General features: G+C 40.5%; 1 protein-coding gene across 1 annotated transcript in view; it reads right to left on the reverse strand.

Moving 5' to 3' along the window:
• ak9 (adenylate kinase 9) overlaps positions 1-25,074 on the reverse strand; it is a 137,864-nt gene that overhangs the window by 99,027 nt on the left and 13,763 nt on the right. The window contains 5 exon segments of the mRNA XM_052025445.1: positions 784-923; positions 5,599-5,700; positions 16,826-16,900; positions 17,047-17,169; positions 21,461-21,637. Of these exon segments, the coding sequence (XP_051881405.1) occupies positions 784-923; positions 5,599-5,700; positions 16,826-16,900; positions 17,047-17,169; positions 21,461-21,637 (617 nt within the window).

The raw sequence follows: 25,074 nt of genomic DNA on the forward strand, positions 1-25,074 counted from the left end.
GACTCCTGATAGCAGTATACAATTCCATGAGAGGCATAGATAGTAGGAAACATTACCCTGTACCAGAGGAGTTTAAATCTAGAGGGCATAGATTTAGGGTAAGGGTTAAGAGATTTGAAGGAGATCTGAGGAAGAACTTTTTCAACCAGAAGGGTGCCTGGAATCTGGAACGCACTGTGTGAGTGTGTGGTGAAGGCAGATACTTTTACAAAATTTAAGAATAATCTAGAATAATACTTGAATTGCCAAGGCATGGAAGGTTATGGACCAAGTGCTGGTAAAAGGGATTGCTATAGGTGGACATTTGTTGATTGGCATGGACACATTGAGCCAAAGCACCTGTTCCTGTGCTGTATGGCTCTATGACTTCAGAAGCAGGAGTAAGCCACTCAGCCCTCAAGCCTGAAGTGTGATTCAAAAAGATTAGCGCTGATCTTCTACCTCAACACCTTATTCCTACCCCTTCCTCATATTCCTTGACTCTAGGGTATATAGTTTCCAAAGATTCATTAATCTCTGAGTGAAGAAATTTCTTCTAATTTCATTGCTAATGAGCCTCACACATCTTGAGACATTGATGCATAATTCTGAACTCCTCGGCCAGGTGAAACATTTTCCATATATCCACCCTGTCTATTTCTCTATATAATAGTCTGTCATAAATAACTTGTTGGATGATTTATGAAGCTAACAAGAAAATCCATTTAAAAAGACATTTTGAGGCTTTAAATTATGTAACAATCATTTCATAAACAGAAAAGGAATTTTTTCCTAAAATTATACCTAGCAGCAAACTGTGATTTGCCCAAAACAAAATTCCCATTAAATAAAGACACGGGACATATTCGACCCCACTTGCTTCTACGCCAACGATATCCCGGTGCTGTACGTTTCAAAGCTGCAACAGCTCGGAACAGATCATCCTGTTTGAGTAAAAAAGATATTTTTAAATGGTGCAATATTTTCCTGTTAAAGTAGAATAGATTTAATGCTGGCTTTAACACAATGAAGTACTGATACTCATGAAAAGACACCAGAGTAAGAGTCTGGAGTCCAAGGGGACTGAAGGATGGGGGTTCAGGAATAAGCAGGGAGAGAGTGGGTTGTGGCAGAACAAATGGAGTGGCCGTTATTCTCTAAATGTAGGGTGGGGAAGATCCAGGAGGGCACTTTTGCTCCTTCTGACCTCTCATTCAAGAGTATTTTAAGAATCTATCTTGTGAGCAGTCGGAGGCTCTAAGTTCTACCAAACCAATGTCATAACGGGAACCTCAGACAACCTCATTTTTGAATTCGTAAAGAGCCTAAAACCTGTTTCAGATGTGGGCATCGCACGATCACTTTTATTCCTTTACAAAATGCAGTCAGTGTTTTTGGAGCTTAGTTGACCAGTTCATATCCTCAGAAACCATCATGTTCAATGTAAACATATATGAACCATTCCTGTCTGGGCATGCACATAAGCAGATTCATACAGATTTGCCATTTCAGTTCTGGACAGAAAAATCATATTCAAATGAAGTATCTAAAATTGTTGGTTGTTTAAATCTAAGTTCTTATGATGCAAAACTCCAGTAAAAATTTAATTTTTATTTTAGTTTTTAGAGTGTTCAACAGTCATACCAATAATCAATATCCAAGTAGAATGAAATGCTGAATGCACGGAGCTTTGGAAGCAAGATATGCAAATATGCTTATAAACAGTTTATGCTGGACATCAATGGCACTAAGAGTTTTTGTGGCATTCAGTTCAGGTATACAAAGGTCAATATTTAACATTAGGCTGACAAGGTCACCAAAGATCAATATTTAACATCTCCAGGAACAAAAAAAAAGCAAGTTGCATGCTTATAACTTGATGGAAACTGTGGAAAGGACGCAGACTGAGAGAGAAACAGAACACAATGGGCAACTTGGTTGGTGCAGCAATCAAACTAATTTTATTTCAGATTCCTAATAAGAGCAGAAAAAGGAACAGAAAGAACAAGTAATGCCAAGGTTATTTTTTAACGGACAAAACCATGGAAAGAAAGCAATGAACTTCCCAGTTACTATCCAGCTAAGTTAATGCTGGTGTCCTTCCAATATCTGGAATTCACTCACCCAGTGGCTAACCCAAAAGCCAATAGACAAACAGATATATACAAGAGATATTAAAATCTTAAGAATTAAGTTCAAGGAATAATACATCAGTTTGTAGCAAATTAGCAATTACGATGACTATTGTGAAAATAACAGTTAAAGTGTTTTTCAATAATCACGAAAAGCCACCAGAGAGCTGAAAATGACAGCACATTGACACACTATTGTAGTCATTGAAAGATAAATAGAGTCATTTACTAGATTTAAGGTGAGAGGGAAAAGAATTAAAGGGGACCTGAGGTACAACTTTTTCTACACAGAGAATAATTGGTATGTTGAACAAGCAGCCAGAGGAAGTGGTAGATGCAGGTACAATTGCAATGTTTAAAGTACGTTTGGAAATGGATAGGAAATGTTTAGAGGGATATGGGCCAAATGCTTGCAAATGGGATTAACTCAGGTAGGTAACTTGGTCAGCATGGACGAGTTGAGCTGAAAGGCCTGTTTCTGTTCTGTATAACATTTTAAAGTTTTCTTATGATACAAACTAGATGGGATTCTGAGTACAGTGGAGGATGTAAGGAGTCTTAAATGGGATATAGACAAGATCAATAAGTGGGTAAAAGTATGGCAGATTCAACAGAATGTGGAAAATGTGAAGTAGTGTAGCGGTTAATGTAACGCTATTACAGCGCCAGCAACCCGGGTTCAATTCCGGCCGCTGTCTGTAAGGAATTTGCGCATTCTCCCCGTGTCTGCGTGGGTTTCCTCCGGGTGTTCCAGTTTCCTCCCACATTCCAAAGACATACGGGTTAGGAAGTTGCAGGCATGCTACGTTGGTGCCAGAAGCGTGGCAACACTTGCGGGCTGCCCCCAGAACACTTTATGCAAAAAAGGATGCACTTCACTGTGTTTTGATGTACATGTGACTAATAAAGATATCTTATCTTATTACTCCGCCTGTGGGACTAAACCTGTATTCTCCACTGCATTGAAGAATGAGAAAATATCTTATTAAAACTTCCAAAATTCTTATAAGCTCAAGAGGCATGTAACACATTTCCCTGGTTGAGGAGTCTAGACCAAGGATGAAGGAAAGGCCATTAACTGAGGTGAGGAGAAATTTCTTCATGCAGAGCTGAGGAATCTATACTATGTGTCTGTGATGCTGCTGCAACTAAGTTTTAATTGTACTTGTGCATGTGACAATAAACTCTACTTGAATCTTTGAATTCTCTACCCCAGAGGCAGTGGAGGCTCATTCAAGATAATGATCAATAGTTTTCCGGATATCAAGAAATCAAGTGATGTGGGAATAATGCAGGAAAATGGATTGAGATAGAAGATCAGCCACTATCTTGATGGCAAAGCAAGCTTGAAGGAGCAAGTGGCATAATGCTGCTCTTATTTCTTATGATCTAATGTTCTTCTGGCTAATGATGTTGTTAATACCTCAGCTTTCTTTTTCTCCAGTCACATGCTGAGTTCTGCGCAGTTTGTGGACTCCCATGGAGCATACTACTCTCACCAGTTATTTAATTGACCACTATCATTCATGGCTGGTTAAGGATCTCTCAGTTACTTGTGAAATCACTTAACTTCACCAATTTGCATACTGCTTTTGGTATTTAATATGCTATTTAACATCCCTGTTATATCTCATTTTCAGTTTGAATGCTGCGCCTGGAACTCTCATCTACAATTCCTTTTTGAATCAGAATTGTTCCTTGCCTTGATGTTAACAGTGAGGAATAGGCTGAGCTATTGACTTGCAAAATTACAATTCTGCTGCTGATTTTCTGCAATTCTTATAGGTGTACAGTTTTGAGCTGCTAGACCTTTTCTAAATTTAAGACATTAGCCTGACAGCAGAGCCACACAAGTTGATGAAAGTGCCCTGAGTGTGGCACAGTCTATATCTCCACAAATATGGCGGGGAAAGATCTTGTGCTGATCCATGTGGGAACCGATAACAGAACAAACAAGGTTCTGCTGAAGAAGGATGAGCAACTAGAGATCAAATTTAAGAACAGAACCACAATTTTAATATCTCTTGTTTACTGCCTGAGCTATGTGTGAATTAGCACAGGGTCAATAAGATCAGAGAGATGAATCCATGGTGCAAAGATTGGTATGGGATAAAAGGAATTCAATTCATGGGGCAGTGGCATCAGTACTAGGAGAGAAAGAAATTGTTCCAGTGGAATAGATTTCACTTAAACTGAACTGGGATCAGTGTGCCAGTGAATCAAACAAACTAGGTCTGTTGCTAAGGCTGTAAGCTAAATAGTTGAATGGCGATGAAAGGTTCAGATGAGGGTAATTTATAACGTTAAAGAGAAAGGACAAGGCAATAGTGCAGCATAGTGAGATGTGTAAAGATAACCAGAGTCTGTTAGAAAGGGACAGGGAACAAGAATGCACCTCTTGTCAGAGAATATATGGAAAAATCAAGGCTCTTTATCTGAATGCACACAGCATTTGTAATAAAATAGATGAAGTAAATGTACATGTAGAAATAAATGGATGTGACCCCAATCTACATCAATGATTTGGATGAAGGGATCAAGTACACATATAACTGGAAATTAATGTGCAGGGATAGCAAACAATTAGAAAGGCAAACTGTTGGCCTTTATTGTAAGATGATTTGAGCACAAGGGAAAATATATCTTATTGTTATTATATACTATAGGTGTATAGATCTGAGCTTCCTTCCAAAGGAATGATTTACTTGCAATGGAGAGAATGCAACAAATGGTTCATCAGTTTGATGAAAAACACTATGATGCTGGAGGAACTCAGTAGGCCAGGCAGCATCTGTGGAGAAAAACACATCTAGATTCCAGCATCTGCAGTCCTTTGTTTCGCTCTCTTTATCAGTTTGATTCCTGGGATGGATGGTGTGGGGGAATGTGGGATTGTCCTTTGAAGAGAGGTTAAGCAGACTGGGTCTATACGCATTAGAGGAATTAGAGAGGATCTCATTGAAATGGAGAAAATTCTCATGGGACTTGATAGGGCAGGTGCAAAGATATTAGGTGTCTAGAACCAGGAATCGCAATCTCAAAAGAAGGGATCAGTCACTCAGGACTGAAATGGGAAGATCAGTCATGATCTTTTTAAATGATGGAGCAAGTGCAAGGGGCCATACTCTATCAAGAAAATCTTGGATAAATGTATCTCTGAAAGGAATATTGACCAATTAATCAAAACATGTTTCTGCATTAACTTTTTTTTAAACGTGATACCAACCTATCACACAGACAAAAAAATAAACTGCCCCTTTGTGTTTTTCTGGTCATCTTTATACTGAGTTATGAAATTTTTTGTGTCAATGTATGGTCTCATGTTTTGGTTACCAGCTTGCTATAGTTTCTCCATTGTCAACAGGCTATTGATGTGTGAACAGTGGTATGAAAAGATTTAAGGATTTCAAAAATAAAGTGAAAAACACATTAAAAAATATTCAGATTTTAGAAAAAAGTCTTTTTTTTTCCTGACAGGATTACTCACATCCTCAGTTTCCTCTGGTATTTCTTCTTCCTCATCATCATGAAGAAGTTGTGCTGTAGCTGTTGGTTGTAGACCCATAAATTCCAATTTATACATTAATGACTAAAAGGCAAAGGAAAGGAAAGCATTGAAACAAAATATACACTTAAAAGTAACATTCTGAATACAATGAACTTGCAGTAAAACACCTTCATAAATACTCAAAAAATGGCTGCGGTGAGAAGCGTGCTTTACGAATGCACTCTGCTTTAAATATGTATGAATACAAGGTTGGGAATTTACTTAAACTTAAAGAAATTTTTCAAAAAACTTCAAAAGATGCTATTTAAAAATGTAAACCTCTACAAAAAATTGCTAACTTGAATGAAAAAGACTGTTTAAAATAGGAGAAATTCATTCAAACACAAAGTACTATTTACAATTATTTCTAAAAAGAGAAAATCACATTGTACAGAGAATCAGAGAAAAATGGGTGGCAGGACAAAACCTCTAATTTTAGTGTTATATTTAATTAATTTTAGACTATTAATGCAGAGTAGAAGTATTCCAGGCATCTGGAGTTGTTTTATTCATGCTCTCCAGCCTCCTGGTTGAGCTATTCTAAAAGCTATTCGTCCAGGGATAAGCTTCCCTAAATTTACCAAGAATTCTCAGGGTTAAGCTGTAACCCCACACATTCGTGACTCTGACTCAGGACCAAGTCCAGCTCCAAAGATCTAAACAAAATATGAAGACTAACATTTCAATGCCGTACTGAGGTAGTGCAACATTATATGAGATATATCTTTTGAATGGAAAATTGCACTAAGATATCAGCTAATTTTTGAGACAGACAATTCGTATGGCACCATTCTGAAGATCTCCCTGATGTTCTGACATGCTAATTCATCATTCCATTTTGCACTAATGGCCAACAGAGTCCTCATAAGATAAAGAGATGCTTTAAAAGGCATTAGGATAGTTTACAGCCCAAATGTGTCAAGGGAGAACTATTTGGTTAAAACCATTAAAGCCCATGACAGCGAGGCATCAGCAACTCACAATATGGCTGCTAAGGAGAGAAAGGTTGTGAGATAGACTCAGAAGTCACCATCAAAAAGACACAGCCCACAGGAAAGTCCCGTGTGCTATGGGGTCCAGAAGAACAGCTAGGAATACTATAGAGAGAATTTGGCAGGTGTCGGCTCTGGCTGTCTCCTTTAATAGGATTAAAGGACAGCTTCTATCCCACTGTTATAATACTATTAAACAGACCCTTTGTTTGATAAGATGGACTCTTGACCTCACAAACTACCTCATCATGGCCTCAAATGTTATTGTCTGCATGCACTGCACTTTCCCTGCAACTGTAACACTATATTCCGCATTCTGTTACTTATTTTCCCTTGGACTACCTTGATGTTCTGATGTGATGAGATGATCTTTATGAATGGCATGCAAAACAAAATTTTTCATGTGAAAAATTTATTGTACATGTGACAATAATTAACCAATTACCAAGTAATAGGATGCTTAGTCATTTTAGAAATGTAAAAATACATTTCAGGTCTCTTTAAGATATGTTAAGGTGAACTGCACATCCTGAAAAGATTTGCAATCAAGCCATTTTTGTGATTGGAATAGGAATTAATTTAATGATGTGTTACGATTAGAGCAGATGGCCATGAAGGGGGATGTGAGAGATTACTATATCATATCCAGAGTTTCTCAGCTGATAATTACTGAATTATGATGATGTTAATGATTATTGTGTAAATAAGGAATGTGATTCAGCTGGCTTCTTGTGAAAAGCATCTATCAGGGAGTTCTTTACAGCCTCTATGGTCAATGTCTCTCTGATAGAGAGGTGTACTGGTGGGAATACCCCTGGTAGCCTTCCTCATCATCCTACTCCCCTTGCTTCTGCTTCTCTTCAGCCTGCTCCTTTTGTCCCTCAAGCTCCAGGTTTGTATGTTGCTCTTTCTGGCTGCTAAATTCTGTTGGTTAGGTTATGCAGCATGGAGTACTGTTCTTAGTCTCTGACCCTGGCAGGCATATACTGAAATGGTTTCCAGAATAATGAAAAGAAATGGAACCTCATCTTCAACAGATCAACTGCTAACCTCACACATGCAGACTGTTGTTTCTCCACTCAGCTAATGTGGTTGGAGATTGCATTGATATGAAGAGCCAGGGATGAAGAGGGTGGGTTTTGTCCGCCAGGAGCCATCCCTCTGAGCAGTGTTGGCTGTGGAAAATGTCATAAAATCATGCGACATGGAAACAGGTCCTTCAGCCCACTGGGTTCATGTCCATAAAGACCATTAGATATAGGAGCAGAATTAGGCTATTTGGCCCATTGAGTATGCTCTACCATTTAATCATGGCTGATTTTTTTAACCTCATTCTCCAACCTTCTCCCTGTAGCCCTTAACCCCCTTACCAGTCAAGAACCTATCAATCTCTGAACCAGTCATCAATACACCCAATGGCTTGTCCTCCACAGCCCTTTGTGACAATAAATTCCACAGATTCACCACCCTCTAGCTGAAAAAACTCCTCATTTCAGTTATGTCCCTTTATTCTGAGGCTGTGCCCTTGGATCCTAGACTCTCCTGCTAATGGAAACATCCTCTCCACATCCACTCTATCCAGGCCTCTCAGTATCTGGTAGGTTTCAATGAGATTCCCCCTCATCCTTCTGAACTCCATCGAGTACAGGCCCAGAGACATCAAATGCTCCGCATATGTTAAGCCTTTCACTCCTGGGATCATATTCCAAATGTGGTCTGACCAATGCCTTATAAAGTCTCAGCAGTAAATCCTTGCTTTTATACTCTAGTCCTCTCAAAATGAATGATAACATTGCATTTTCTTTCTTTACTACTGACTCAACCTGTAAGTTAACCTTGAGGGAATCCTGAACCAGGACCCTCAAGTCCCTTTGTACCTCTTATTTCGGAATTCTCTCCACATTTAAAAATAGTCTACACCTTTATTCTTCCTACCGAAGTGCATAATCCCACACTTCCCTGTGCTGTATTCCATCTGCCACTTCTTTGCCCACTCTCCCAACCTGTACAAATCCTTCTGCAGACTCAACCATCAAGCAGCCAGTTACACTAATCCCATTTTATTCTTCCTGTATTCCCATCAATTCCCCTCAGATTCTACTACTCACCTACATAATAGCAGAAATGTGCAGCAGTCAATCAACCTACCAATCTGTACTTCTTTGGGTAGTGCAAGGAAACTGGAGAACCTTGGGAAAACCCATGGGGTCGTAGTCGTGGCTATCCCTCGAGGTCGAGGATGGTGGTCTTCATTCCGTTGATCTATTTATGGGCTCTCAAATGGCTTTGAGTCCAACCTTGGCTCTGAAAGTTCTTCCACATTCAGGACAGGTAGTTCCAGATGGCAGATCGGGCTTTGGTTGTTGCTGCCTCTCTTTCCATTTTCTTCTCTTTTCCTCTAATTCTGCACATCTGTTGGCTTCAAAAGTTGCTGTTCCTTCTCGGATGATGGTTTGCCAGAGTTTCCTGTCCTTGGCATTGGTTTCCCAATTGTTGATGTCGATGTTACATTTCTTCATGTTGACTTTTAAGACGTCTTTGAATCTCTTCTGTTGTTCGCCTCTTTTACGTTTGCCTACTTTAAGCTGGGAGTAGATTTGTTTCGGCAGATGTTCGTCTTTCATCCAAACAACATGACCGCTTCATCTTAGTTGGTTCTTGATAACATAGGCTTCAATGCTCATTGTTTTTGCTTCATTTAGCATGTTTTTGCTTCATTTAGCATGCTGATGTTGGTTCTTCTATCTTCCCAGCTGATACTTAAGATATTTCGAAGACAGCATTGATGGAACTTTTCAGATGTCATCGGTATGTTGTCCAACTTTCTGATGCATATAGGAGCGTTAGGATCACCACTGCTTTGTATTCTAACACTTTAGTGTCTGTTCGGATGTCACGATCGGAGACGTCCAAAAGCTGTTCCAGCGCACTTAAGACGATGTTGGATCTCGTCATTAAGATCGACATTGGAGGAGAGGTGACTTCCAAGATATGGAAGTGGTCCACATTTTCCAGGGTTGTTTCGCCAAGTTGAATTGATGGTTCTATCCGATTTGTCTCAGTTGGTCACGGTTGGTAGATGATCTGAGTCTTCTTGGAATTGATGATAAGTCTAAGTTTCGTGTACACACGGTTGAAGGCAGTCAGAATCTGTTGTAGGTGATTTTTTGAGAGCTGCAACACAGTTGTCGTCTGCATATTGGAATTCGATGAGGGAACTCGTGGATGTCTTGTTTTTGGACTTGAGACGGGCAAGATTGAAAAGTCTGCCATCTGTTCTGTAGACAATTTTGATTCCTGGGGGTAGATCGTTCTTGATGATGTGGATGATTGTCGCAATGAAGATGGTGAACAAAGTTGGGGCAATCACACATCCCTGTTTTACTCCTGATTTGACTTGAAAAGGCTCACAGTTACTGTTGCTGACCATGACTGTGGCAAGCATGCCATCATGGAGGAGTCTCAGGATTCGAATGTACTTCTCAGGGCATCCATTGGTGGATAGGACATCCCATAGAAGTTCCCTTGATACCAAGTCAAAGGCTTTGGTGAGGTCGATGAATGCCATGTACAAAGGTTGAAGTTGTTCATGACATTTTTCTTGCAGTTGTCACATTCTGAAGATCATGTCGATTGCTCCACATCATGGTCTAAAACTGGCTTGTGTCTCTGGAAGGATCTTCTCGGCTAAAGGCTTGAGCCAGTTGCTCATGATGCGGGTGACGATATTTCCTGCTAACAGGGAAATTCCACGATAGTTTCCGCATTCAGATCGATCACCTTTCCTTTTGTAAATGGTAACGATTGCTGAGTCTCTAAAGTCTGCTGGTAAGTCTTCATTTATCCAGATCTTGATGAGAAGTTGATGCAGTTGGTAATGAAGCAGGTTACCTCCAGTTTTGTAGACCTCGGCTGGTATTCCATTGAGTCCAGCGGCCTTGTTGTTTTTCAAGGTTTTGATGGCTTCCTAGACTTCAAGTGTTGGTATTTTGCCCAGGGAGTCATCAATGGGCTGTCTTGGAATGTTGTTAATCAAATTCCTGTCAAATAAGATGGTTTTATTTAGAAGATCTTCAAAGTGCTCCCTCCATCTAGAATTGATGACAGCATTGCTCTTCAGGATGGTTGAACCATCTTTGCTTTTGAGAGGGGCTTGACTGTGAGTGGATGGGCCAAAAATAGCTTTAGTTGCATTAAAAAAGCTTCGAGTGTCGTTGGCATCTGCTAGTTGTTGGATTTCCTGAGCTTTCTTCCTCCACTATTGGTTTTTCAGGTTTCAGGTGCTCTTCTGGATGCAGCCTTGCATTCCTGATAGCGTTTCCTTTTAGTAGCCAATTGTTGGTCACTTTGTAAAGTGATGAAAGTGTTTCTCTTTTCGTCGATGAGTTGTTGGAGTAGTTTACCGTTATCATCAAACCAATCCTGATGTTTTTTTGTCTTGAACCCAATTGTTTCCTTGCAGGAGGTAATGATAGCATTCTTCAATTTATTCCAGTGTTCTTCTACAGATAGTGGGAGTTGTTGAGGCAGTTGTTCTTGAAGATTTTGCTGGAACTTCAGTATATGGTTGATGTCTTGAAGGATGTCAACATTGAATTTCTTAATAGTGTTCTGATTTTGGTGCCTCCTTTTGGGCCAAATCTTCATTCTCATGGTGGACGAGATGAGTCGATGGTCTGTCCAGCACTCATCTGCTCCAATAACAGCCCTTGTTATCAGTACATCTTGTTGGTCCCGAGATCATACGATGATGTAGTCGATGAGGTGCCAGTGTTTGGAGCGTGGATGCTGCCAGGAGACTTTGTGCCTGTTTTTCTGGCGAAATAGGGTGTTTGTAATCACCAAGTTGTGTTCAGCACATTTGGTGAGGAGGAATGTTCCATTGGCGTTGACCTTGCCAACTCCTTCCTTGCTTATTAGTCCAGTCCAGAGCCTATGATCTTTCCCGACTCTAGCGTTGAAGTCTCCCGAGAGAATGATCTTGTCATTATTGGGAACAGAGGAAAGGACGTCGTCAAGTTGGGCATAGAAGTTCATCTTTACTTCATCTTCAGCATCCAGAGTTGGAGCATAGGCGCTGATGATGGTGGCATGTTGGTTCTTGATGAGCTGGATTCACAGAGTCATGAGACATTCATTGATTCCTAGTGGTTGCTCTGTCAGCTTCTGAGGTAGGCTGTTTCGGATGGCAAAACCTACTCCATGGATTCTCGGTTGTTTAGGAACAAGTCCTTTCCAAAAAAAGGTGTATTGACCTTGCTCTTCCTTTAGTTGCCCTTCTCCAGCTCTGTGGGTCTCACTCAGAGCAACAATGTCAAAGTTGAATTTTTGAAGTTCCTGGGCAACAAAGGCAGTTCTTCTCTCTGGTTGGTCTGAGTTTGGGTTATCCATCAGAGTTCGTATATTCCAGGTTCCAAATTTCATAGTTTCACTTCTTGATGTTTTTCGACCGCATGATGGTGATCCCTCTGGACTTGGCTTTCCAGACAGGGTGGGGTGAAGCAGACTATTTTTAGGGCACCTTTTCTAGCCCCTTCCTATTTCAGGGTGAGATGAGTGGATCCTAAATAGGGCTGCTCAGACGTGAATACTGCTACCAAACAACTTTCCTGCTTCTGTCCAAAAGTTGAGCGACTGAATCAAGTATTCACCGCTTTCATGCCAGTTCGTGACTAGGAGCTTCCAGCCATCACTTTGCCTGCTCCCATCGCCCTCCCCTGATTGCTGACTTGAGAAGTAGCCTACAGAGCAAAGACGCCTGTGCGTGTATTTGTTTAACATGTAATTGATGTTGCACTACAAAAAGCACACGATACTTCACAAATCAACCGATTCCAATGGCATGGAAACCATGATGATTGGAGCTGATGGATTTGTCGCAGCCTTCATCCACCTTCACAGCCGTTGAGTTCGAAGTAACTTCGTCCGCCTGTTCCACCATTGAGGCCTTGGTTGGATTGTTCTTTGTCAGGGACCTCACCATCGACCTTACCGCCATGGGTGACCCTACCAGGAACATAGCTCCAGACGGCATCACTCTCGGGATCTCAGGACCACACAGGCTTCTCCACCAACCCATGGGGTATCAGGGAGAACTCTACACAGACAGCACCAGAGATAAGGATTGAACCAAGATAGCTGTAGCCGTGAAGCAGCAGCTCTACGGACTGCTCCAATATCCCTCACCGAAAAAATGGCATTGACCATCAGGAAATTCTTCTCATTATCCATTGCCACCAGGAAATTAAAGCAGTAGAAATGATTTGAGTTATCAATGGAAGGCCTGATGGCAACCTAAACTCATGTAAATACTGCAAACCTGAGATGTCACCTGTTCCTCACTGAAATCACAGTAAATAAAATAATATTTTTGTGAATACAGTGCCTCTATGGCCCCTCTAGTTCTGTAGTAGTACATCATAAAGATCTGTTTTGGCCACTTGGAAAGATCCTTGTTGAGGAAGTTGAGAGTCAATATGACTTTGAGTTCCAAAAAGAGAACTGTCGAAAAGAGAACGACATTGTGGCCAAAGATCTTCCAGAGCATTTCAAATATTTCATTGGTCATCGCCTTGGTAGAGCTGAGCTTCAAGTGGGTTGTTCATCAGAGGGGCGAAAGTGGGATGTCGTATCTCTGAGTACTCTCTAGGAGCAGGATCTTAGTAAGTGGACATATCCTTGCCTCCATCATCAATGTTCATAATCCGCCATGCATTGGCATACTGAAGTCTCCCCTAATGGATTGCTGCCATTGCTGAGTCAAACATTAAATGAGTATGTCAGCAGCTAAATGCAAGTGTAAACATTCAACAATGGTAACAACATACTCTGTAAACTTTGGAAAACACTTGTGCAAATTGCTGTGACTTCTGAAGCTGTCTGGTGAAATCTCATATGTCAGCAGGGTGTCCCTTTAAATTTTTTTAAAAAAATTTTTAAATTTTATTTACAGTGCGGTAACAGGCCCTTCCGGCCCAACGAGCCCGCGCCGCCCTTAACCCATATTAACCTACCCATACGTCTTTAGAATGTGGGAGGAAACCAGAGCACCCGGAGGAAACCCATGCAGACACAGGAGAATATACAAACTCCTTACAGACAGCGACGGGAACCGAACCCTGATCGCTGGTGCTGTAATAGCATCGCACTAACCGCTACGCTACTGTGCCGCTTTACGTATGATAAATGCAATAAAGTAGCATAATGTACTCCGAGTTGTACTGTCATTGTAAAAATTGTGTATAATTTATGTTTTTCTTGTGAGCACTGCTTATATCAGAGCTACGTGCCTGTTCTGCTGCTGCAAGTAAGTTTTTCATTGCACCTGTGCAGACATGTACTTGTGCATATGACAATAAACTCAACTTTGACTGATTGTTCAATGACGATCATAGGTTGCACTCTAAAACTCAATTTATGTTGGTAAGAATGGAAATGGGTGTTGCACAAATATTGACATCATGAGTGCATGTCTGAAACCAGAATATCACATGCCAAATACAACTCGACCTCTGATTCTACCTTAGATTTGATTATTCCATTGCACTACTAACCAGTTTTCTTCAATCCACCCTCTGTGTACTTCAGTTAACTGGTTATCAGTGTCACATCAGGAACTGTTTATCAAATGTCCCTGTGCTTGCTGATACACTTCTCAATGTGATTTTCAAGTTCCTCCATGACTTCACCCCTATCTCTGTATACAACTGCAAACATTTGAGGTACTTGCACTCCTCCAATCCTGGCCACATGAAAATCCTAGTCCCAATCTTTTCCATCCTTATACTTCTCTTCCCTCTTTTATGTTAATCCTGAAAATCTAACTCTTTGTTCAAATAATTAGTCATCTGTCATAAGTGGTATGGCCAAAGAAGTAATGATCCAAATCTGTTCCTCAACTGGAAAGGTTTCCCTCCCTCAACGTTTAGTGTTTGTGGACCATGAGGAAAAAAAATATCTTGATTGCCAATACACATTTCCAGGAGGCACATGTAATGCCTGATGTAAACAGAAACAGAAACCAACTGGGGATTCTGGAAATCTGAAATAAAAATAGAAAATGCTGGAGATGCTCATCACATCAGCCAGCATCTGTGGAAAGAGAAATAGAGTTAACATAACAGATCAATGACCTTTCATTATAGTAGGTGAATATCAAATTTCCCAATACGTCCTTCCTTCTGCCTCTCCCTGACCCTAGCGCTGTGATTAATGCTGTTACTAACACTTTTAACATCTTGGTGTCAAATTCTATTTGACAGCGCTCCTGTGAAGTTTCTTAAGACCTTCCACAAAATCATAGCTGCTGTATAAATACAAGCTGTTAATACTGGAGGGACTGAACATTTGCAGTGAACGCAACTAGTTAGGGCTGGACACTTCCGGAGTGTCGGACATCATTTGAAGAACATGGTTATAGGCAGTGAGAGACTAGACAAGTGGAAAATATAGCCAAAGTAAAAAAAAAGTAGCTTCATGGTGCAGGAACAATGAGGAAGATAGAGGTAGGCTTTGAAAGGTTAGGGGAGCAATGTGGTTGGAGGCTGTGGAGGGTTGATCTGCAAAAGAAGTGATGTTAGTACCATCACTGCAATGAGTCATAGAGATAAAATGCTTGTCAAAAGCCTGGCATTTATTCTCTGCTGGGTAAAGGTTGGTTTTCTGCAGAACAATTACTCCACTCTCTTCAGCAGGTTCTATAACAATGCCAGGGCTGAGCTTGAGAGAGAAGACTCAGCAAATTCAGAAGGAGGAAGCAAATGAGTGAAGTAGAAAAATTGAGATAATTGACGTCGTACTGATGATTCCCAGTGAAATGATCTAGAAATTATAAGAGGCCAGAGAGAAGAATGTTAACATTTCAGGAAACATTTCCACTTCCTTAATGTTCTGGTCATTGTAAATCATGGACTAATTTTCTCTCCATAGGTGCTGCCTAACCTACTGAGTGTTATCAGCATTCTCTATATTTTAACTTAATTCCTGTTTCAAAACATGGTTCAAGTAAACACACAAAAGTACTCGGCATTAATGCTCTACTTGGTATTTGCAGACATTTTTAACCTCTCTCTACTTCAATCTGAGGTTCCCACCTGCTTTAAGAAGACCATCATCATCCCGGTATCTAAGAAAAATAAGGTAACGTGCCTTAATGATCACTGCTCAGTGGCTCTGACATCCACCATCATGAAGTGCTTCAAGAGGCTGGACATGGCACACATCAACTCCAGCCTCCCAGACAACCTTGAACCATTGCAATTCACCTACCACCAAAAACTCTGTCTCCTTGGCCCAACACTCATTTCTGGAGCATCTAGACAGTAAAGACACCCAAATTTGGCATGTCTCCTTTGATCCTCACTAATTTTTATTGATGCACTATAGAAAGCATTCTATCTGGATGCATCATGGCTTGATATTGCAACTGTTCTGCCTGAGACTGCAAGAAACTACAGAGAGTTGTGGAGTTAGCTCAGCACATCACAGAAACCGGCCTCTCCTCCATGGACTCTGTCTACACTTCTCGCTGCTTCGGTAAAGCAGCCAACATAATCAAAGACACCACCCACCCTAGACATTCTCTCTTCTCCCTCCTCCCACTGGGCAGAAAATACAAAAGCCTGAAAGCACGTACCACCAGGCTCAAGGACAGCTTCTATCCCGCAGGTATAAGAGTATTGAACAGTCCCCTAGATGTACTTCTGACCTCACAATCTACCTCGATTTGGCCTTGCACCTTATTGTCTACCTACACTGCACTTCCTCTGTAGCCATAACACTTTATTCTACAATTGCTTTCCCTTGTACTCCCGCAATGCACTGTTGTAATGAAATAATCTGTGTGAATGGCATGCAAAACAAAGTTTTTCCATTGTACCTTGCTACTTGTGACAATAATAAACAAATTTACCAATTTACTTGTTCTGGCAATACACCTTTCATGGAGAGAATTTGCCCTACCCCTCCCATTTTTGCATCAAAAGTATTTGGAAAATCCATCTTGAAATGGGGGAAATCATTAAAGTAATGCATATAGCTTTCGGTATTTAAACAAAAATATCACACGTGATTGAATATGTAAGTGCTCCTCTACAATGAAGGCAAGCATGCCATATGCAAACACATTGTTAAAAATGTAATACTGAACCCTAAAATGCTTGAACACAACTTCTTACCATAAAGAGCTCACTGGGTTTTCTGTTTCCATCCAGCTCTATCAGATATTGAGGGTCATGATCAGCCATATAATCCTGCATTTTTTTTCAGAAATACAGAATGAGAATAGATGTATTTATGAATGCCTTAACAAAAGTGAAAGCTGTCATATTTAATTTATTACTTGTGTGGTCCAACAATACAACCAAGCCATTGAAACATGCATGAAATGATTCTTTACCTCTAAAGGCCTCAGCAATTTGTCTTTGTAGAGTGCCACTCGTTTTTCAAAGGTTGACAGTAGATCTTCAGGTCTCTTCACTAAACGTGCAACAAGCTCTGGGGTCACCTCTGATTTCTCTTCCTAAGTGGGAAATTTTGACCAAATGCATTTTATAAATGCCTCAAGCTTTAAACATAAAAAAGGTGTGGGTAGACCCTGAATAAAACTACAGCAAAGCAAAACCAACCATTAATATTTTACCACAGAGACACAAGAGACTGCAGATGCTGTCTGGAGCAAAAAACAAACTGCTGAAGGAGTTCAGGGGTCATGATCAGGATGGTTGACATTTCAGGTCAAGACCCTACATCACGACACCACAAGAGACTCCAGATGCTGCACCTTGGAACAAAAAACAAACTGCTGAAAGAACTCAAGAGGTCAGGTAGCATTGGTGGAAGCAGAGGGATGGCTGAAGTTTTGAGTTGAGACCCTTATTCAACTGCTCAGCATTAATATTAGACCAAGTGAAAATCAAAAACACTGCAAATTCTGGAAATCTGAAATAAAAACAGAAAATGCTAGAAAAACTCAAAAAAGGAATGCCTCTAATAGGGTGGTCAAAATGGTTTAATAGCAGCATTTTCCAGTACATTAAGCTTCTTGGTATGTATAATGTTAATGGTAAAGTTGTGCGAACTGCCCATGGGCCCCACTTATACAAGAAGGATAAGGAAAACTGAGCCAATGTGACATAAAAACAGAAAATAGAAAATGCTGGATAAACTAAGCAGGGAAGGCAGCATCTGTGGAAAGAGCAACAGTTTTGGAAGCAAAGTTGGAGGAAGATGAAACAAGGGAATTCCTGTGATATAGTGAAGTCATGTGGCAGGTGGGATCAGCTGAAGCTGCTACAGCTATGTTACAATAGGCCAGACTGTACACAGAGAGGAAAAGGAAGAAGGGATGGCAAGCAAAAATGGTTCTCATATAGACAGGAAGAAAGAGTATGTTATCCAAAGTTGGAGAAATCTATATTGTGTCTGGAAGGCTGCAAGATGCCCAGACACAAGTGTTCCTCGAGTTTGCTTTGGGTCCTGTTATAACTGTGCAAGAGGCCACAGATACAGACATCAGAGTGGGAGTGTAATGGTAAATTTAAATGGCAAACAACTGGAAGTACAGGATCATTTCTGTGGACTGAGTGCAGGTGCTCCACAAAGTGATCATCCAGTCTGCATTTGATTGCTCCAATAGGACACTACATTGTGAACACTGAATGCAGTACACTAGATTGGAAGAAGTGTAAGTGAATCACCTGCTTCACCTGGAAAGACTGTTTGGATCCCTGGATCATGGGAAGGGTATAGGTAAAAAGACAGAAGTTGCAACAAGCCTTTAACAACCACAACTAACATTCACGTAGCCTTAACATGGTTGCATTTGTCAAGCTGGTTCATTGAAGGTTCATCGGTTCATTAAACAAAATTGAATAAGTTACATAAAATAGGTGACCAAAAAATTGATCAAATGAAAGGAAAGCTCTGATAACCTGCTATCCAACCATTCAGAAATCCCAATCGTTCAGCATCTGGCCTGTGTGTGCCTTCCACTCAATGGGTCCTGCACTCCCTTCCTTTTCACCAGGTCCCCCATTCTCACACTCTGACACATTCTCACATTCAGACACCTGGTTCCATGTTCTCTTTCACTGGGACTCTAAGTCTTGTGCATCTTTTCATTTGCTGGGGCTCCAGTTCCCGCGCTCCCTTTCACTCAACAGAGGTGTGGTTCCCCACTCTCTGACTACTCACTGGGACCCTGTTTACTATGCTCCAAGTGCTCACCTGATTTCTGTTGGCTGCCCTACCTTGCAATTTTCTTGGTTCTGTTTCCCAGATAAACTTACCAAGTTCATTAAAATGTTACCGTGTAACATCATTAAGTAAGCGAATTCAAAGAGCTTTGGAGTAATCATTAAATAACACTCAATAGTCCAGAAAATATGCCAGTCCAGCAGCACCATAGTCCTGTCTGTGCTGAATTAAGGTTTTACAAGGTGCCATAAAGGAGGAAATATGAAAAATTATAAAAATACCTATCAAGTCAAGCAGCATCTGTGGAGGGAGAAATAGAATTAATGTTTCAGGTTAATGAGCTTTCATTCAAAACATTATTTCCATTTCTCTTTCTATAGATATCGCTTGTTATGGTTATTGCAATGTTATTGAGCGGGAAGTAGATAATCTTGGTTACTGAGTGGATATTTGTCCGAATGCAACACCAAAGTTATGAATGATCTATTTTACCTTCAAACTGTTACCAGGAAGGAAGATGGACTTGAAGGCTCTGGAATGCAATTTCTGATTGTGACAACAGATATATTTTTTTTATTTATTACTTTTTGGGATCCAGGCTTCACTGGCAAACCAGCATTTATTGCCCATCCTTAATTGCCCTTAACAAGGTGGTAATGGACCACTTTCTGGATCTGCTGCAGTTCTTCTCATGAAGGTGCAACCACAGAGCTGTTGGGGAGGGAGATTAGACCCAGTGATGAAGAAGGACCGGTGATATATTTCCACCAGGATCATGTGCAACTTGGGTACATGTGGGAGGTGATGTTCTAAAATGGACCTGCTGTTCTTGTCCTTCTTGGTGGTAGAGGTCACAGGATTATAGCTGTTATTGGAGTCCTAGTCAAGTAACTGCAATACATTTTGTAGATGGAAAATACTGTAGCCACTGCATTGGTAGTGGACAGAATGAATAATCAGGATAGTTAAAGGGATACCAACCAAGCAGGTGACTTTGGCCTGCATGGTGTTAAGCTTCTTGAGAATTGTTGAAACTGCATTCACCCGACATGCTCCTGCCTTGTGCCTTACGGATGGTGGATAGATCCTGGAGTTCAGAAGGAGAGTCCTCACTGAAGGATACCCAGTATCTGACGTGCTTTTGTAGCCATGGTATGTATGTGGCTGGTCCAGTTAACTTCCCAACAATCCAACTGATTGATCTCCAGCAAGTACAATCAGCTTCCTTTATGACTTATAAAATATGACTCCAACCACTGGAGTGTTTTTTCTTTGATGCCCATTAACTTTAGTTTTACCAGAGCTCCTTGATACAACACTTGGTTAAAGACTACCTTGATGTCAAGAGCAGTCACTTTCACCTCCCCTCTGGAATTCAGCTTTTTGATCCACGTTTGGATGAATGTTGTGAGGTGGTCTGGAGCCAAATGGTTCTGGCAAAACCCAAACTGGGATTTGATGTGTAATTTTTTTTTGGTGATAGCACTTCCAACACTTTTCTGATGACTGAGCAGGCTGGACAGCAAATTGCTGGATTGGATTTGTCTTGCTTTTGGTGGACAAATCATCCATATTGTCAATGTTGATGCCAATGTTGTATTAGAATAGCTTGAATGGAGTCATAGCTAGTTCTTGCATACAGATTTTCATCAATACTACAGCTGGGGTGTTGTCTAATCCCACAACCTTTGATGAAACTCATTTCTTGATATCATTTGGTCTGCATTAAATTGGTTGAAAAATGGCTTCTGTGATGCTGGGGATCTCAGGAGGAAGCCAAGATGGGTCATCTATTCGGCACTTCTGGCTGAAGAAATTTGTGAATGCTACAGCCTTTTCTTTAGCACTCACATGCTGAGACCCAACAATGATACTCCACATATTAGCTGTTTAATTGTCCACCACCATACACTACCACATGTGGTAGGACTGCATAAATTTGATTTGATCTGTTGTTAATTTTACAGCTGCTCAGAAGGGGGTCCAGGATTTATCATTGCATTACTTCATGACCCCAGAAAAATGAACAGTTTACAGAAGACAACAGAACCCAATAATGTTCTAAGTGATTAAATCAAGTCTGTACTCCTTGGATGTAATGGAGGGAAGATGAGTGCTTTACAGGGAAAGTTCCAAGGATATAAAATAGTAATGGTTTTAGTGGGGTTAGGAGTTTAAACAGCAGAGATCATAGAGTAATTCAGCAATCAGTAGGTGAATCGATGTCATGGTGAATGGAAGGCCACAGGCTAGACAGTTGGGAATATGAAAAATGCTGCTGTAAATGAGCTGTGGGAAGATATTTTCCATGGGGACATACAAAAGGAAGAGGGTGGAAAGGATGAAGAGTGATGTGGGTGGTGATCAAACACAAGTTCTTACCTCTGGAGAGGCACATAATATGTCACTGTTAACAGTCCAGATGCGAGTATGGGTAGAGGCATTTATATGGAGGATAAAATTATGAGGAGAGAAAGAGACATGATGAGTTTTGCTGAGGTCACCGAAGAAGAAAAGTTGCTCAGTGCAATGACAACAAGGGCAGCTTGGTGAGACACTTGCACACATCCTATAAACAGATAATGCATTAAAGAAAAAAAAAGGGGAAACCCTACTTCCTCCATCTCTTCAAATTCTTCTTCTTCTTCTTTCTCCTCCTCTTCTTCATTTTCCTTTTTCTTTTCTTCTATATCTGCCTTGTCTGGATTCCATTCTTCTTGTTGGTATATCCTCCCAGTTACAGGGTCTTGACGTTGTCCAGACACACGGTCACACAAGTCATGATCAGGACACTATTAGTAAATTTAAAAGAAATGCTTTAGAACATTTTCCTGTATATCTTCCATAATCATTCTGCTTTAAGTTACATTTTAATCATGTCTCAATTGTTTAAATTCCTTCTCTTATTTATGTGTGAACATGAAGTAATATTACATTTTGGGTAAACCAAGGCAGGACATACACAGGGAATGTCAGGGCCCGAGGAGAGTTATTAAACAGAGAGACCTATGATTACAAGTACAGTGGCATGCAAAAGTTTGGGCAAGCCTGGTCAAAATTTCTGTTACTGTGAATAGTTAAGCGAGTAAAAGATGACCTGATTTCCAAACGGCATAAAGTTAAAGATGACACATTTCTATAATATTTTAAGCAAGATTACTTCTTTATTTCCATCGTTTACAGTTTCAAAATAACGAAAAAGGAAAAGGGCCCGAAGCAAAAGTTTGGGCACCCTGAATGGTCAGTACTTAGTAACACCCACTTTGGCAAGTATCACAGCCTGTAAACACTTCCTGCAGCCAGCTAAGAGTCTTTCAATTCTTGTTTGGGGGATTTTTGCCCATTCTTCCTCGCAAAAGGCTTCTAGCTCTGTGAGATTCTTGGGCCGTCTTGCATGCACTGCTCTTTTGAGGTCTATCCACAGATTTTCAATGATGTTTAGGTCGGGGGACTGTGAGGGCCATGGCAAAACCTTCAGCTTGTGCCTCTTGAGGTAGTCCATTGTGGATTTTGAGGTGTGTTTTGGATCGTTATCCTGTTGTAGAAGCCATCCTCTTTTCATCTTCAGCTTTTTTTTTACAGACGGTGCGAGGTTTGCTTCCAGAATTTGCTGGTATTTAATTGAATTCATTCTTCCCTCTACCAGTGAAATGTTCCCCGTGCCACTGGCTGCAACACAAGTCCAAAGCATGATTGATCCACCCCTGTGCTTAACAGTTGGAGAGTTGTTCTTTTCATGAAATTCTGTACCATTTTTTCTCCAAACTTTCCTGCATCCTCACCACAAAATTCAGTGTCAGAAGTTTGCAAAGGAACATCTAAACAAGCACACTTAGCAAGAGTGCGGGAGGTCTAGATTACATATTTTACTCCTTGTGAGTATAAATATTAACTTATTATTGTTATCCTGATCTCTTTTTATCATATGTATAATTATTAATTTTCTGTATATCAATTTGAAATTCAAAAAAAAGATTGAAGAAGGTGGTGGAACAAGCAAAAAAAAGGTGCAGAATTTCATGAAAAGAACACCTCTCCAACTGTTAAGCATGGGGGTGGATTGATCATGCTTTGGGCTTGTGTTGCAGTCAGTGGCCTGGGTAACATTTCACTGGCAGAGGGAAGAATGAATTCAATTAGATACCAGCAAATTCGGGAAGCAAACCTCACACCATCTGTAAAAAAAAGCTGAAGATGAAGAAGATGGCTTCTACAACAGGATAACGATCCTAAACATACCTCAAAATCCACAATGGACTACCTCAAGAGGCACAAGCTGAAGGTTTTGCCATGGCCCTCACAGCCCCCTGACCTAAACATCATTGAAAATCTGTGGATAGACCTCAAAAGAGCAGTGCATGCAAGACGGCCCAAGAATCTCACAGAACTAGAAGGCTTTTGCGAGGAAGAATGGGTGAAAATCCCCCAAACCAAAATTGAAAGATTCTTAGCTGGCTACAGAAAGCGTTTATCAGCTGTGATACTTGCCAAAGTGGGTGTTACTAAGTTCTGACCATGCAGGGTGCCCAAACTTTTGCTTCGGGCCCTTTTCCTTTTTTGTTATTTTGAAACTGTAAACGATGGAAATAAAAAAGTAATCTTGCTTAAAATATTAAAGAAATGTGTCATCTTTAACTTTATGCCTTTTGGAAATCAGGTCATCTTTTACTCACTTAGCTATTCACAGTAACAGAAATTTTGACCAGGGTGCCCAAATTTTTGCATGCCACTGTATATTGTTCCCTGAAAGTGGCAACACAGGCAGACAGGGTGGTGAAGAAGCTGTATGGGATGCTTGCTTTCATCAGCTGAGGCACTGAGTACAAGAGTTGGGATGTCACGTTACTGTTGTACAAATTGTTGGTTAGGCAGCACTTGGAGTATTGTGTGCAGTTTTGGTCACCACACTACAGAGATTATGCTTAAGAGGGTGAAGAAAAAATTCACAAGGATGTTGCCTGGATTGGAGAGATTGAGTTATGAGGAGAAATTGGATAGGCTGGCTCTTGCTCCCTGGAGCAAAGAAGGCTAAGAGGAGACAGAGGTATATAAAATTATGAGAGGCACAGATAGGGTAGGTTGTCAGTCTGTTTTCCATGATAGGGGTGTCTAAAACTAGAGGGAATAGGCTTAATGTGAGAGGAAGGAGGTTTAAAGGAGATATGAGGGTTAAATTTTCATACGAGTAGTTGGTATCTGGAATAAACTGCTAGAGGTGGTTGAGACAAGAACAGGAACAACATTTAAGGGGCATCTGGACAGGTACTTGAATGAGCAAGGCATAGAAGGAGGACGCTTAAAGGTGATCTGAAAAGTAAATTTTTCACATTAAGGGTAGTTGGTATCTGGAATGAACTGCCAGAGGAGGTGGGAACAGTAACAACATTTAAGAGATATCTGGACTGGTACTTGATTGAATAGGGCATAGAGGGATACAGAATTAATGCAAACGACTGAGATTGGTATAGATAAGCACGATGGTTGGCATGAAGTGGGCTGAAGGTCCTGTTTCAATCCTATCCAACTTTATGACTCTAATGAAACATAATCAAAACATACACATCACAATATTTAATTCCTTCAACCAATATCATTGCCTTTTTAGGCTATTTTCCAGAACACCAATGATCTCCAGCCCACAGAATTTGTTGGAACAGGTTATCTCATGATAAGCTTCTTAAGTTTGATTTCCCCTCCCCTTCCTTCACGTTGGATAATTTTGTGCTGCATATTGCTGGAAGGGGAAACTGTTAACGACGTACGAAAATCAACTCAGCGTCTGTGCCCTCATGAACATTGGGCCCAATTAACTATTTTCTTGATAATCAGGAAAATGCAGATGCTGGAAGTCTGAAATAAAGCCCTGAGATGCAATGTGATTGCATGCAATGGGATGGGTAGAGAACAAGTCCCAACCACAAAGGGTGAGAGAAGAAAAATACCTGGCTAGATCAGAACAGTCAGAAATTGAATGTTTCTAAATTTTGTGACATAAAAACAGTCAAAAATAATTTAAAACCACTAAGAAAGTTTTAAAAATCAAAACTCAAATGCTTGAAACATTTAAAAACACTAAAACAATATAAAAAATTAACAAATACCTCATTCCAGTGTAGCTACCTCACTCCATTAAAATGAATATCAAAACACTACTTCCAGCAGGTCCAACTTGGCACAGGATGTTTGTGTGGATTTCCTCACCATAAATGGTGGGCAACTCCACAACTTC

This window comes from Pristis pectinata, chromosome 10 (genome assembly GCF_009764475.1).
Source record: "Pristis pectinata isolate sPriPec2 chromosome 10, sPriPec2.1.pri, whole genome shotgun sequence".
In the NCBI taxonomy this organism is placed as follows: domain Eukaryota; kingdom Metazoa; phylum Chordata; class Chondrichthyes; order Rhinopristiformes; family Pristidae; genus Pristis; species Pristis pectinata.